Raw genomic sequence first — 14,916 nt, 5'->3', positions numbered from 1 at the left:
TGCAGAAAAATTTCCCTGGAAGGAGCCACAGGCTGTGTTGCACTGTTGCAGATTAAACTAAACAGGTGAACCAGTGTCTGGCCATCCCATAATATTCCAGGTAGAGGGGTGTTATAATGTCAAAGTGCTTGGATAAATTAACGACATAAAAGCCGGCCTGTTTACTTACAATTACATGGCCCTGATGACCGTCCTGTTTGTGTTAGCCGGTTGGTTTACAATCCCTGCTCGGTGGTTACTAGGTTACTAGAGATTACTAATGAATATGCAACAATGAGCGGTTCCCCTCATTTACTACGAACATGTTTTCACTCGTTACGTTGTAGTCCACCCACCATTCATGAATATTCATAGGCATCTCATTTCATAAGAGCCTTTGGGTGCTTATTACAGTGATAAGGCAGCGAAGCAGAGCCAATGTTTTCTTCCTCAGGGTCTGACTGAACAGTTTGGCTTTGCTCTTGTCTGACTCAGGGAATTTTTCCAAATGCAGTTTTGCATTTCTGTTGGACGTAAAATATCTTTTTACTTCAATATATGATAGATTTCCCAAGGCTTTTCAGTGACTTTTTGTAAGGGTAATATAACCATAAATATTACAATTAAACCAGTACACAAATGCACAATACAGTAAAACTATGTTTCACCTTTTATACAAATAAAAAATTTGATTTAATTTATGTGTCTGTGAAACTGACAGATGTCTTCCTGACAGGTTTTGGAGCAGCACCCTGATGGACGCTGGAAAGGCTGTATCCATGACAACCGAACAGGAAATGATCGAGTGGGCTACTTCCCGTCTACCATGGTGGAAGTCATCAGCAAGCGCACAGGTGTGTTGGCACGTCTATGTGTGTGTATGTGAGCGTGTGTTGGAGTTTAACACACACAAGCTGAATGTCTGGCACAGTGTCAGCAGATCAGTCATGGGAATATATCACACATATTTGGATAAAACACAGAAGAAGCACTTGGAGGAAGATAGAAAAAGAAGAAGACACGAAAGAAGAGTGAAACTAAGTGAATGAATAATGGTCTGGCCTCGCTCACACATCCCATGTTTGAATCTCCAGATATATTAAGATGGATGGATACAGGCTAGAATAAAAACCATATCAGAGAATTTAATCTCACACACTGTCGTCTCACACAGTGGGAGGGAAGATGTTCGTGAGTCTGCCAGGAGCAAAGTCGTACCAAACACCCAGCCGTCATCCCTGCGTTACTGATGGTGTAATCCAGGACTAATGTTTGGGAATTTTAACTTCGTGTCCACCAGAGTTTTTAAAGCAGCTTTTTGTAAGTTTTACCATTGCTACATAGCCAGCATTAGCGTTTACTGTTTACTTACCAGTCTTGCTAAGCTTCAGCCATTGTTTACAAGACAAGAGTAATACGTCCTCTGAGCAGCGCTGCTTCTTTAGGGCAGACCAGATGCTACAATTTCTGGGTATTGGAAAGTGACAAGACAGTGGTTAGCATGCTAACTTCAGAAGAAGAAAAGAAGTGACAGAAATAGAAGCACAACAAGAGTAAACATTGGTGTTGCTATCCACCTATGCAGACAACTCTTGTTGAGTAAAGGAATGAAGTTTGATGCTGACATATCGCAACATATCTTCTAGACTAGTAAGTAAACAGCTGTTAATGCTAACATTGGCTATGTAGCAATAGCAAATCTTACAAATAGCTCCTTTAACTGTAACTGTAATGAAAACACAGAGCTTTTAGGAGTTTGGCCTGATGAATATATGGATGTATCTGTTAGGTAATGAGAACACAGACACCAAAATCATCCACATGCCCCCGCTTGATCATGTGTTTCAGTTCTCAGTGCTGCCACTTAGCATCACCTGCTGAAGGATAGCAGGCAAATATAAGTAAATCCAGGCTTTAAGTTTATTTCCATGGATAAACAGAATAGTTTGACAATTTGGCAAATGCTAATTTGCTTTCCTGCTAGGGGAATAAACTAAATGACTCCTCAGATTGTCTAAAATTAGACCAGAGTTAGACTCTAAATGTGACAGATGCAAGCAAAGTGCTGCAAGCCTATAACACGTTCTCTGGACATGTCCAAGACTGCACCAGTTCTGGCAGTCAATTTTTTAATACTCTCTCTAAAATACCAAAGGAACCATTGGATCCTTCCCCTCTTATTGCTTTATTTGGTGTTGCACCACAGGGTGTGCAACTAAGCAATCATAAATGCAACATTCAGTTCGCACTCCTCTGCATTTTGTTGGCCATACTGTCCAGATGGACAGACCTTCACCTCCCCTGTGCATTCTCACTGGATCAAAGAGGATATGTAAGATCTCAAGCTACAGAAGATAAGATAAATCTCTCCAAGCGTCTGCTCTGAGCAGCCATTCCGGACATTAGTAGAGAAGATATAAGCAGAGAATGTAACTCCATAATATTTCAGTTTCTCTTCTTTGGCATTCGTGTAAAAAGACAGATTTTAAATCAGTGGTGCAGGTCTGGTGGGTGGGTGGGCAGATACTTGGGATTACACTGGATCAACATATGCTTTGTATGATGCATATGAAAATCTATACATATATATGAAAATCTTCAGTAAAATAGGTCTTGATCAAAAGGTAACAAAATCTGCCAAAAAGCACCTCTAAAGATCAGGGGTTAATATTTTAGATCTAACTTGGTTGACCCCGTACAAAAACGTAAATATGAAAATGTGAAAAAAGTCAGACTAACTGTTTCCCCTTTGAGAAACTAACCTCACTGGCTGCTGGCACTAGCATCATATTACCATAAAAACATTAGAGTTGTATCAGTCTTTTCATCTTACTCTTAGTAAAAAAAAAAATAATAATAATAAAATAATAAAAAAAAAAAACAAATATATATAAATATATATAAAACTTAAAATGAGATGAATGCTAATAAAATCAAAGACCTGCCAGGAATACAGATATAAATTTGGTGTCATCTCTGTGTTTCATTACTTAACAGGCAAACTGATCAGCCAGTGTCAAAGTCTCAAAACTTTAACCACCTTCCTCGGTCTTAGATCAACACAGTGAGCTATTAATCTCTTTGATGAGACGCACAGGACACATTCACATCCATCCCATCACTGCATCGCCACAAAGAGGCTCAGATGTTTTTAACTGTCTATTGGTGTCTGTCTGTAGGTCTGGTTGTTCTGATTGTCCGTCCCTCTGTTGTAATATGTCCGGTTGTCTCAGTCTCTGTCTCTTTGTGATTGTCTGCTTCATCCCCTGTGATCACAGATTTCTCACTCACCTCCGTCTTCAACATTATCCTTGTCATCATTTTCTCTTTTGTAAATCCTGTATCAGTCCATTTATCACCATGAAACCTACTCCATGGTTTAGAGAAATGCCATCATGGCTGTATCTGTCCTAACATACAGTACATTTTTATAAAGCAGCTGTGGATACAGTACAAAAAACAGCTGGGGCGCACTGACTAATCACTGCCAGGGTACATCAGCACACACACTTGGGGCTACAGCAGCTGTTGTAGCGAGGTTTCATTTACACAGCTGTTTTTCATCAATTTTTAATTATTATTCTTTCTGACCATTCCTCCCCAGTCTGTCTCGTCTACATGTGCTGTACTTCTCATTTCCTCTTTCGTTTTCCTCAAGCAGGGATGCTACATAATGATTTTACTGACCAAAATATATAGAGAGAGAATAGCAAAAAAAAAAACAACAAAAAAAAGAAACAAAAAAAACAAAGCAAAATGCACTGTTAGCAACCATCACACTCAAAGTGGAAACACAGTATAATATACTGGCTGAACCTCATTTAAACACATAAACTACAAAACTTGACTGTTGGAACTGAACAGATTGTGTGTGGATAGTTAATCTAGGCAAGTATCTGTTTCTGCAGCTAAGTAGGCTAGGTCCTAGCTATAGCTATAAAGATATATATAAATCTAGTTATAAATATTTTTCAGTGGAGAATTCGGGCTGATGATCTTTGCACCGAACTGGACATGCTAATAGTTACTAATAGCTAATAGCCAATATTCCACTTGTTGGCGACGGGTGAAGTTCTTTCTAACATGAAATCTCAAAATCTCAAAAATGTTGGCAGCCCATATCCGATCCAGTAACATTATGGAGGCCAAATACTACATAATAATTCTCAGAGCTCCTTTTATTTTAATGATGATGATTGAATATTCAGGATCGAACTGAAAGCAGGGGAAGCTCAATATTTCCTTTGTTGACCAGGAGAGATCACTTGTTGATTCACTGTCTGTCTCTTGACTTTCTTTACTCTTACTAACCAGCTACCCAGTTTAATGCTCCACTTTTTGCCATGGATATAATATTTTAGCATGCATTCACACAGATAGCAACAACAGTATTTAAAGTTCCTATCATTTGCTTATCACAGTGACAGGCCTTAATATAAGAAAAAAAAAAAACAATGAAAGGAGTTTTAAAACATTTTTACTCTAAGACATTTTAAAAACATTATTATTATTATTTCTTTTCACCAAAATTGTTTTGCAGACAATTTGTCAGTCGACTTGCAATACCTTTGTGGCCAACCGTTGGGCCCTGGCCCACAGGTTGAGAACCACTGGTCTAAAAGATAAAGGACTTCCACCATATTGCCTAGTTTCTGTCACACATGCAGTAAGTGTAACGCACCATCAGTGTTAGGCAAGTAACTTGATCTATAATTGGGATAAATATGATGAAAGTTCAGTCAGCCAACCCAAATGTAATTGATTATTATATATATATATATATATATATATATATATATATATATATATATATATATATATAAATGTAGAATATGCACAGCTTTGATGTTCTGTATCTAGTTTCTGACCTCGTCACTCCTTAAAACGAAGCTCTATGCTCAGCGCAGCAGGGAGTGGGGAGTGATGACAATACAGCCGCAGCAGCAGCAAGTGACAGATAGCTCTCAGCTGGGCTTTATGGCAGCAGAGGAAGAGAGCAGGGCATTGACATCTTAAGTACACTGCTATTATCAAAAGGGTACATTGGATAAATGTCAAGTAATGTGAAAGTGTAGTGAGGGTAGTGTTGGACACGAGTTGATTGCCTGAACTAGCTTACAGCCTGTGGTTTATTTACAAAGTGTTGTATCTCTTGTTGCAGCATATCTGAGGTCTGAGAAAACGTTGCAGCTGAGCACAATATTGCACAGACGACACAGCGGCATTGTCACAATGTATTATTGTTTGGTGTGGCAAGTTTCAAGTCAAGTCAATTTTATTTTTATAGTGTCAAACCATGATAGAAATAATCTCACGGCACTTGTAGAGCAGGTCTAGACTGAAACTGTGAGCTCAAAAGGTTAATGTAGCTGAGCTTAACCTGTCAACACTAAAGCTGGCTAGCTTAGCAACCCTCGACTCTGAGCTAGGAACGGAGTATAACTGACTGGTTAGTTATACAACTGGCTAGCGTCATGTCTGGACTGGATTGTTCCACTATAGCTTCTGTAACTCTCTCAGTCAACATTTCTTTCATCTGTCTTTCTGAAAAATTTGTAAAACAAGTCACAATGCTAAAATGTTCTTTCAGAAGACATATTGATATGAATGAACTACATTTGTGCAGATTGCTGAGTTTAACAACCTAGCTAATGCTAATCTCTCTACCAGCAGCATTAAAATACTGGGAGAATGCACTTTTAAATCTGTAAATAGCTTAGCAAGGCTTTTTATGAGCCTATACCACTGGATATGTGACAAGTTGAATCACACGCTGTACACACGTTACTGTTAGATGTGTGTATTGTTGTATTAACATGTAATATGTAGAATATATTCACTGGGTCCACTTTCTCTTTCACAAAATAAGACTAGAAGATTCAAACATGTTAATCGTAAAAAGGTCACTCTTGATTATCAGCCCCTAAGACCATGTCCAGTTTTACCATCCATCACTCCCCTTTTCACTATACTTCATTTCAACGACGCCCATATTTGTTCGTCATTTCCTTCTATCATCCATCCATCCCACCTTCAACATCAGCCGCGTCCTTCACTACCTTTGATTTCTTTGTTTGATTTTGTAACTTCAGCCTTTGTTTTTAATTTTGTTTTTTCCCCCTTTTCTTATGTGTAATTCTCTGTTTTGTTGTTTGTTTGTTACGTGGCGCTGGTTCACTGTTGGCTGGTTGTGTGTGTGTTTTTCGGTGTGTCGTCACGGTGGGTGTTATCTAGGTTTGGCCAGCACAGTCATTTGCACTCAACAGTTTCAAAAGATACCGCTGGTTCCCCCGGCGACGGTTGCCCCTGCCAACGCGGTAGTCAACGGCAACGACACCACGTTCCATCAGATCCATATCCTGCCTCCACCGCCTCCTCCTCCACCACATTCCCATCAGCCACTGCTTCCACTTTTCACTTCCTTTGGCTATAACAGGTCGCCCGTGACAACTCCACAGGGAGACACACCCACTGCCCCAGGTACACGCCCCCTTTTCATTATTATTATTATTATTATTATTATTATTATTATTATTGTTAAAACTTCAAGGGATGCTTTCCTCTCCTGCTTTTATTAAGTATGTCCCAGGATAAAATTTATATTGGTCATGTAAGATTCAAATTGGTGTTTTAAATGTTGGAGGCATCCATTAAAGTTTTCTGTTATGGATCATTATTTATGTAATTTTATGTGTTGCTCATATTGTATAACTTTTGTTTTTATGTTGTTGCTGTTGTCATCTCCATCACTGAGAGCCAGAGTCACATTTTAGAGAGAAGTCTGAAGTGTTTAGGTGACTTGTTATTTCTGGTATCATTACTGTAGCTCACATTAAGGACATATGTGAGGAAAGATAAAACGAGATCAAATATTACAGAGTACTGTTTCTTGATCATGGCACTAATACATTAAATCTCATTAAAAAGGCCACTTAGATAAACCTTTGTTTTAAAATCCCTGATATGCATAAATGGAAGACTAAGGCCCCATATGCACTTCCCATTACAAGGCATTGATGAAATCCAGATTAAGTAGCCCAAAATCGCAAATTTGCCTCAAAGGACTTTACATACGTAAAGTCTCTATACTGAGAGTTTGACTTCAGATAAGGAAAAAAACATTAAATATAAAAAAAAGGGTGAATACTCAGGGAGAGCAACAGAGGAGGGATTCCTCTCCCAGCATGGACAGATATGATGTAGATGTTGCAGGTATAGAGCTGACAGAAATAACAATTGTGAAGTAACAACATAGAGAAGAAGTGACATTAAAGAACCAGAAAACTATTTAGTCACTTCCTGATCAGACTGTAATTGTCTGTAATGCTTTTGGTTTTATTTGCACTAGTGTAAATGGTGCATTGAAGTTATAATTTTGATATTATTTATGTTCTGACGCTGCATGAATGTATTTCCATTTTATAATTACCTCTCTAAATAATAGTTTTCATTGAATGGAATCTGCCAGTCATGCCAGTTTCTTCAGTTCAGGGCTAATCAATGCTTCCATGAGTCCCGTGTTAATTAGCTCTTAATGGGAACAAAGTCATCCACAAAAGCATGTGTTTAGTGCTGGGTCTGAATTAAGACATGTCTGTATGTAAACAAAGCAAAGTCATGCCTTTCTCATGTAGGTTTGGTCTCTGCTTGAGCATCTCTGTCAGTAAGAAAACAGCTTTATAAGAGAGAGACGATTGAGTAATGTACCGCAGTGGTGTGGTTCAGGGGTGATACAGAGATTTAAGGATGTGGTTTTGATCCATCCCACAGAGGAATTTTTGAGAATTATTCTTCGCAAGTGAGGAAGAACAGAAAAATTCACCATTTTACCACAGACCTCTGTTCACCTGAGTTGGTTTGTGCTTCAGTTAAATGTCTTGTTTCCTTATTTTTTACTGTTCTTTTTTTTACCTTCCTTCCTTCCTTCCTTCCTCTTTGTTCCTTTCTTTTTCCCCTGCATATTACCACTGTCCCAGCCCCTCGGACCACCCTGCTAGTTTATTATACACACATGCCCCATACACACTTTTCTGACCAGATGGCGTGTTTTCTGTTCTGTCCTTGTCCTGTGTGTTTTTGTCACATATTATCATTTTAGCACCACTTTTATTCACCTTGCACTTATACCCTCAATGTGTGTGTCTGTGTGAGAGAGGGAGAGAAAGGGAGTGTATGTGTGGTTGTGGAATTTGGGAATACTTAAGTAAAAAAAATTAAGTGTCTGTACCAGGCTTTGGAGTCTGGAACTGTCATAAATGTGCTGAAACAAAATTTAACACGATTTGACAATGCCATTGAATCTCAGCTAAATTTGTCAAGTAGAAATATGAATTTGTTTTCTGGAAAAGCTGGACGTTTCTCAGAGGTTTAGTTGGAGATGTTCCTTTTAAATGAGAGGCTTTTCTGACATTAATGGGTGATATTTTCTGTCTACCTACAAATCAATAAATACTGCATCTGGAATAAATGTAATTTATCCTAAACAGCCTTTAGCTTTTGTATAGCCAGTCCTTTTCACAGGATATTAGAAATACATGCTGAAATTATGTATTACATGCAAAAATTAGCAAGTTATAAAGTGGAAAATGTCAAGTGTTATGTAAGAGGATTAAATACATTGTTAGAAAATGTCACCCAGGATGTTTTGCAGGTAAGGTGTTCACTGACTCTGTAACTCTGTACTTTCTACTCTGCACATGGGAACCTTCACTGTGCACCATTTTGTCTCCTTTAAGCAAATTTTGTATTACACATACATACATAAGTCCAACCACACAAATGCAGCACCCAGTGCCTGAAAATAAAATGCCTCAAACGAGTCAAGCGCTGAGCTTTCTGGCAAATCAGAGAGGATTCATAGTCTTATAAAGCAGACTGAGATCAGTCGTTTGTCCGAGGTCACTTGGAGGGAAGCAAAATGGCCACAAGAAGGAGCTGTGACATCACGTGAAAGCAAGAGGAATTTTTTATGTGCGTTTCTCTAGAGCACTGTTGTTCACACATATAAACCATTTATAACCCCTTATTACGATGGTTATAATGGTTTATGACCCTCTCCAAATGCACTACAGCAGCCCCATTCTGACAAGGCTTACATATATAATCACACACCTACTGATGCATTATATATGTATGTGTATGTACATTATAGCATATATGTGTATATACACAGATATTCATGTTATGGATTTATTTATGTACTATGGGTATATAAATGTTGTCATATATCTATATATATGCTGTATTTTTTCTGTGTTTGTGTGTGTGTGTGTGTGTGTGTGTGTGTGTGTGTGTTTGAGAATGAAAGTGTGGTGTGTGAGTGAGTTTGAAACTTAAACATGCCTTTTAAAGCCTTCCTTATCCGCCTTTACCCCATCACCCTGCTCTCCTACTGGCCCCTCTGTAATTCTTGTCTTGATAAGTTTGGAATTAATTTAATTAACCCCACTTAACCCATAACTTTATAAAACTATCAAGTTGGGGACACACCACATAAAATAAGGCAGCCAGTTTGTCTATGACAACTGATTTTTTGTATCAAGGAGTTTGCATCGGTTAGATCAGTCAGAGCCATTATGACTGTCGTTTTTCCCCTTGCACCTGGAAGAATAACAATATTTTCCAGTAATTTCAGTTGGTTACTTTCCGATAACTAAATCTGCAAAAGTCAACCACCCTGTCAGTTGTTAGTGAAGTCTGGTAGTTGTTAAGTGTATTTGTGAGGGACAAACACTGTACATATGTTTGACAGTTGAAGTATAAACGTCTGGTGTAGTTCACATTTTAATTGATTTTAGATGCTATGTAGGGTAAAACTGATATAAATCTCATTTCAAAATATAGTAACTTTATATTAGATTGACCATGTGACAAACTAATTCCAAATACAAAATACTGTAAAAATAGTTACATCAAAGTCGGGTTTATGGATACATGATAGCTTTAGGCTAACATTAAAGCTACACTAATCAATGTTTTTATGAACAATGAATCAAATGATGATTTGTAATGTGACAAACCTCCAGAGACCTGTCACTAGACTTTTCCCCTGAGACTTCCCCTCAGCTCTACAGAGCTTTTTAGCCTCTTTAGCTAATTTTGGTTTTATGGCTGCAATTTTAGTGTTTTGGTCTTATCACTATTCCAGCAGCAGAAGGCAACTGTTAGCAAATGGTAGACAGACAAAGTTAGCAACTAGCTAGTAAACACAGCGAAGCATTAGCTGCTAAAAGACCAGATTTTCCTCACAGAGCTAACAGTGGTAAAAAGAGTGAACATTAGACTTAAATTCATCAGGTGGCCAGAGATAGAACTCTAAACGCTAATTTTGCACCATGCCAAATGGATGTGTAAATGAGCAACTGTCATGCTAACACATTTACCATATGAACTTTATAGGTGGTAATATGTCAGTGTTAGATTTCATAGCTTTTTCCGCTGCCCCCTAACGGCGAAGATTTTTAAAAAAGAACAAAATTCATTGTTGCTGCTGTTGTTAGTAAAAAGATAGTGATGCTTCCTTAGGCTAGTTTAGGGTCACTAGCAGCTAACAGTGGTGTTCTGTGTTGAAGGTTGTCGCGGCTCAGAGGCAAGTCCTCACAGCTCTCCCACCCCGTCCAGCGGGCCCCATGGAGGCTCCAACGAAGAGATCTGGGTACTGCGCAAGCCCGTGGCAGGTAACTAAGCCGCGCTGCGCTGAGCCCTCAACCCCTAGCTCCTTGAGCTCTGACCAGGGGTCAAATAGTATCTGACATCCGTTCAAACAAAGGCTTTTCTGACTGGCACTAACTTTCAAATGTCTGTGTCCCGAAGATCAGAGTCCATCCGTCAATTTCTTTGATCTCAATGATGATGTTGTTTGAAGGCTTTCAGATACTCTTTGACCTGCTCCTGACAGTCTCCCATGTCCTGGTTATACCTCCATCTAAAGCTTAGTTGAACCCAGTGACCTCATGTGTAGGACTGCAGCCATCTGCATCAGTCTACAGTCTGTGAGTGTGTGTTTGTGTGTGTGAGTGTGTGTGTGTGTCTCTTTTCAACTGGATGTATGGAGACGTTTTTATGTGAGAACAAGAAAACCCCAGAAAGAAAGGAGAGAGAGAGAAAGAGTGAGAGAAAAGTGTGTGTGTGTGTGTGTGCAAAAGCAAAAAGGTGTGTCTTGTTTACTCCACTTCTGTGTTTGTCCTTCAGTCGTCCGACAGTCATCTGTCTGTCTGTCTGTCCATCCTGTCCACCCAGCCACATGCTGCCCAGTGCATTTCAATGGAGAGTCACACCTGTTACCACGTTGCTTTGGATTTCAGCTAAACCACTCAATGTGTGTGTGTGTGTGTGTGTCTCTGTGTGTGTGTGTGTGTGTGTGTGTGACTGTATGCATCCATCTGTGTGTTGCATGTCTGCATTTGTATGCATAAAATCTATACATAATGTTTGGGCGGTTGCATGCGCGTGTGAATGCATGTTTGTATGTGTGTGTGTGTGCGTGTGTGTGTTGCAGGTGGAGACCGCAGCAGCGTGGGTAGTTCTGGCAGTGTCACGAGTGTGAGGTCATCAGGCAGCGGTCAGAGTGCCGGCAGTGCCGCACACATCCTCCATGCACAGGCCGAGGGGGTTAAGGTACGACACACACACACACCCACACACACACACATATGCTAACACACAGATTCATACAAACAAACCAATATTTGTATAGTCACTACAGCCAGTATTTATTTAATATTTCAAAGAACTGGATATTAATCACAATTAAAAGAAAACAGAAATAGCCAAAAAGAAAAATTAGCTGCAGGGTTTAAATGACAAAAGCAGCCGCTAAAAAAGATGTAATGGTTTCTCTCACAGTTCTGTAGTTACCTATTAATTTCCAAGGAAGAAAACACTGTAAAACTGGTGTTTATCTGTTCGTTCATTCATTTTGATTTTAATTTTTATTATTAATTTTTATTATTTAATTTCTTTTTAAATTAATTTGATCTAAATCTTAATCTTAATCTTAATTAACGGTGCCACTAAATCTTTAGTCACAGCACAGCAGATCAAGTGAATTTGCAACAGTCTTGTTTTTCATGTCTAGTATGTTTGTGTCTAATAATAAATGAATCACTGTGGCGAAAACTGTTTAAGTACAATTACACATCTTCTGTACTAAATTTTCAGGTATACTACTGTATATGAGTATTTATATTGCATGTTAATCTACCTTTTACTTCAACACTTCTACATTTCAGAGTTAAAATATTGTAGATTTTATTTGACAGTTGTTGTTACTTTTACTTTTGAGATTAGAAAACAAATTTAAAATTTATGAAATCCAACATATTGTTTAAGATAAAACCAGTAGTTCCCAACATTTTGGCGTATGAACTAAAAAAAGAAACTGGTTGATTTTACTTTCAATACTTTGAGTACATTTTGATGATTGTACAGAGCTTCTGTACTATTCCTTGTGTAGGATTTTTGCTGGACCTTTACTTGTATCGGATTATATTTAGATTAATGTACTGGCACTTTTACAGGAAACCCCTGAGGACTTGAGGAATTTTACTGTAGCATTACATATCCATGACTAACAGGGGAAACAACAAAGTTAAAGTTTGGGGAAAAAAAGAAAAATTCTTTCTCATATCTTATTTATCAATTGTTTAACACTCAAATCTCAGGTATTCTACTTCATCAGGATTGTGTAGGTTGCTCAGATTTGATTGCCAGTGACCTGACAATGAAACCAAGCAATGCATTGTCATCACATTTTGATTTAAATGTGAGTCCACTTCAAATTAATGAAAAGACTACGAAAAAAAAAATATATATATAGACGTGTCTGATGAAATTATCAAAATTGTTTTGACTTTGGCAGAAAATGTAGCGTTGATGTGGGACCCCATCACTCACAGTGAGAATCTGATTGAGAAAATACGTTTCCAGAGCCTTTAAATAATGGATCTGAATACTTCTTTCACCATAATGAATAATGGATGAATATGTACTTCATTTTAATGGTTCACTTATTTGAAAGAGATTCCTATTTGTCCTATGGTTAATAGCAGATTACATATTATGTTATTTTTGGGACATAATGAGTATATAAATCATACGCTGTGGCCTTCACAGTCACCAGATCTCCACCTGTGGTAGATTTTGGAGCCACATGTTACAGAGCAGAACATCATCTTTTAATGGACCACAGAGACACACTGTGTTGTGTGTCAAGGTGTTTATATATAAACAGCCAGTTGCATGTTAGACTTTTTCTGCAGGTATCCTGTTAAGAAACTGCAACTGAGGCACTTTTTAAAACTGCTAAAACATCCACACAGCAAAACTGGAACCCAGTGCAGCCGGGACTGACGGGTCGCATCTGTCTTCTCTGTGTCTCTCTCATTCACTTTTCAGTGCAAGTCAGATTTTTATTGCAGTACTCATACTGGAAGCTTCAGAACCAAGGTTTAAATGTGATTAATGTGGCAAACATACATCACGTTTTTTTCCACACAGACTTACCTACAGTGATCAATCTACTCTGAGACCTTCAGGGTATAGAATTGGCATTTTGTGTTTCTGAATGAGAAGGCAGGAAAGTACCCAACCAATTTACTTTTTCCTGCCAAGAGTACAGTTTTGTGTAAAGGTATCAATGTTCCCTGAGGGCCACCGTAGGTGATTTATTGTGAATATATGAACAGGAAATGGAGTTTGGTCATGCAGATTGAAAAAGTCAATAATACATCATGACATGTTATGATTTACTGGTGAATAAACAAATTAAAACTAGTTAAAGTAATTTTGTGATAATCAGCCAGAGTTTGTGTTATGTTAAAGCGTACTATGTAACCTTTAAAAGAAGAAATAACAATATTCTTTCTCAAATAAAACAACTGAAATTCATCAAAATTAGCAAACTTAGATTGATGTTGCTGTGTAACTCACATTAATGAGTCAGTTTGCTGACTTTATGACTCTTCTCTACTTATGCTACGTTAAACTACATTTTAGTATGTCACAGATAAACAGTTCAATGGAGTTATCACAAAAGTAAAACAAGAAGTAAACATACAGTACCTCACAATCAGACATGTTTGTTATTGCTTGCTTTGAGGTGTAGTTACATCATGACAACGTCTTAAATACAAATGACTCACGCAGATGTTTGGAAATTAAGGGAAATTTGGTTCATTATTATCCTGTGATTATCATGTGTAGCTTGTCCCTAAGTTAAATAGTCTCACTTTAAAGCACCAATAATAGATGGTTAAAGCTGCACTAATCAATTTTTTTAGATCTGTTTTAGATATTTTAACTGGATTAAATAATAACAATTAATATGAAAGGAATCACATATTGTGACAAACCCACAGAGAATTATCACCACACTCTGCAGGACCATTTTAGCTTCTTTCAGCTCGTTGTTTTCTGACCCAAAACCTTCCTGTTGTGTTTCACTGTCACTGCTCTTATCAGTCGGGTAGGAGGCAACTGTTTTCAATCATAAAACTCTGATAAACCCACTGTGCACCACCTGTTGAAAGTTAGCAACTAGTAAGCAGCTACAGAGACAGATATTATCCTCAGCAGTTGGTAGAGACCAAAAACAGAGCTAAAATGGAGTGAATATTGGACCTCATTTTCCCGATGTCCAGATGGATGTGTAAATGTTAATATATCAACTTTATACAGTGTTAGTGTGTTAACAGCTTGTTTTGCTGCCCCCCAAGGGTCAGAAAATCTATTACTGGTACTGTAATGCAACAAAATGTAAGTTGTTACATGTCTGGTAATATGCATGTTTGTGTTGTGTTCTGTGTATGTGTGTGTGTGTGTGTGTGTGTATCTGCAGCTTCTAGCCACAGTCTTGTCCCAGTCTGCCAAAGCTAAGGAGCATCTAATGGAGCAGTCCAAGTCTGTGGACCAACCTCCAGGTAGGACAGTGTCGCGGTG

At 38.2% G+C, this 14,916-nt stretch overlaps 1 protein-coding gene across 7 annotated transcripts in view; it reads left to right on the top strand.

Annotated features, from left to right (window-relative positions):
* caskin1 (CASK interacting protein 1) overlaps nt 1-14,916 on the top strand; it is a 121,911-nt gene that overhangs the window by 90,333 nt on the left and 16,662 nt on the right. For 4 of the 7 annotated variants that reach the window (XM_071474650.1, XM_071474655.1, XM_071474651.1 and 1 more), the window contains 5 exons: nt 716-833; nt 6,214-6,459; nt 10,551-10,655; nt 11,477-11,595; nt 14,816-14,897. In XM_071474650.1, coding sequence (XP_071330751.1) covers nt 716-833; nt 6,214-6,459; nt 10,551-10,655; nt 11,477-11,595; nt 14,816-14,897 — 670 coding nt within the window. The remainder of the gene's footprint in view (nt 1-715; nt 834-6,213; nt 6,460-10,550; nt 10,656-11,476; nt 11,596-14,815; nt 14,898-14,916) is intronic. The other 3 variants (XM_071474656.1, XM_071474654.1, XM_071474657.1) reach the window with 3 other exon arrangements.

The sequence above is a fragment of the Trachinotus anak genome, unplaced genomic scaffold (genome assembly GCF_046630095.1).
Source record: "Trachinotus anak isolate AG129_WGS33_773 ecotype Australia unplaced genomic scaffold, CSIRO_AGI_Tana_v1 ptg000003l, whole genome shotgun sequence".
Lineage (NCBI taxonomy): Eukaryota > Metazoa > Chordata > Actinopteri > Carangiformes > Carangidae > Trachinotus > Trachinotus anak.
The sequence above is the reverse complement of the archived record's forward strand: the minus strand, read 5'-3'. Positions and strand labels throughout refer to the sequence as shown.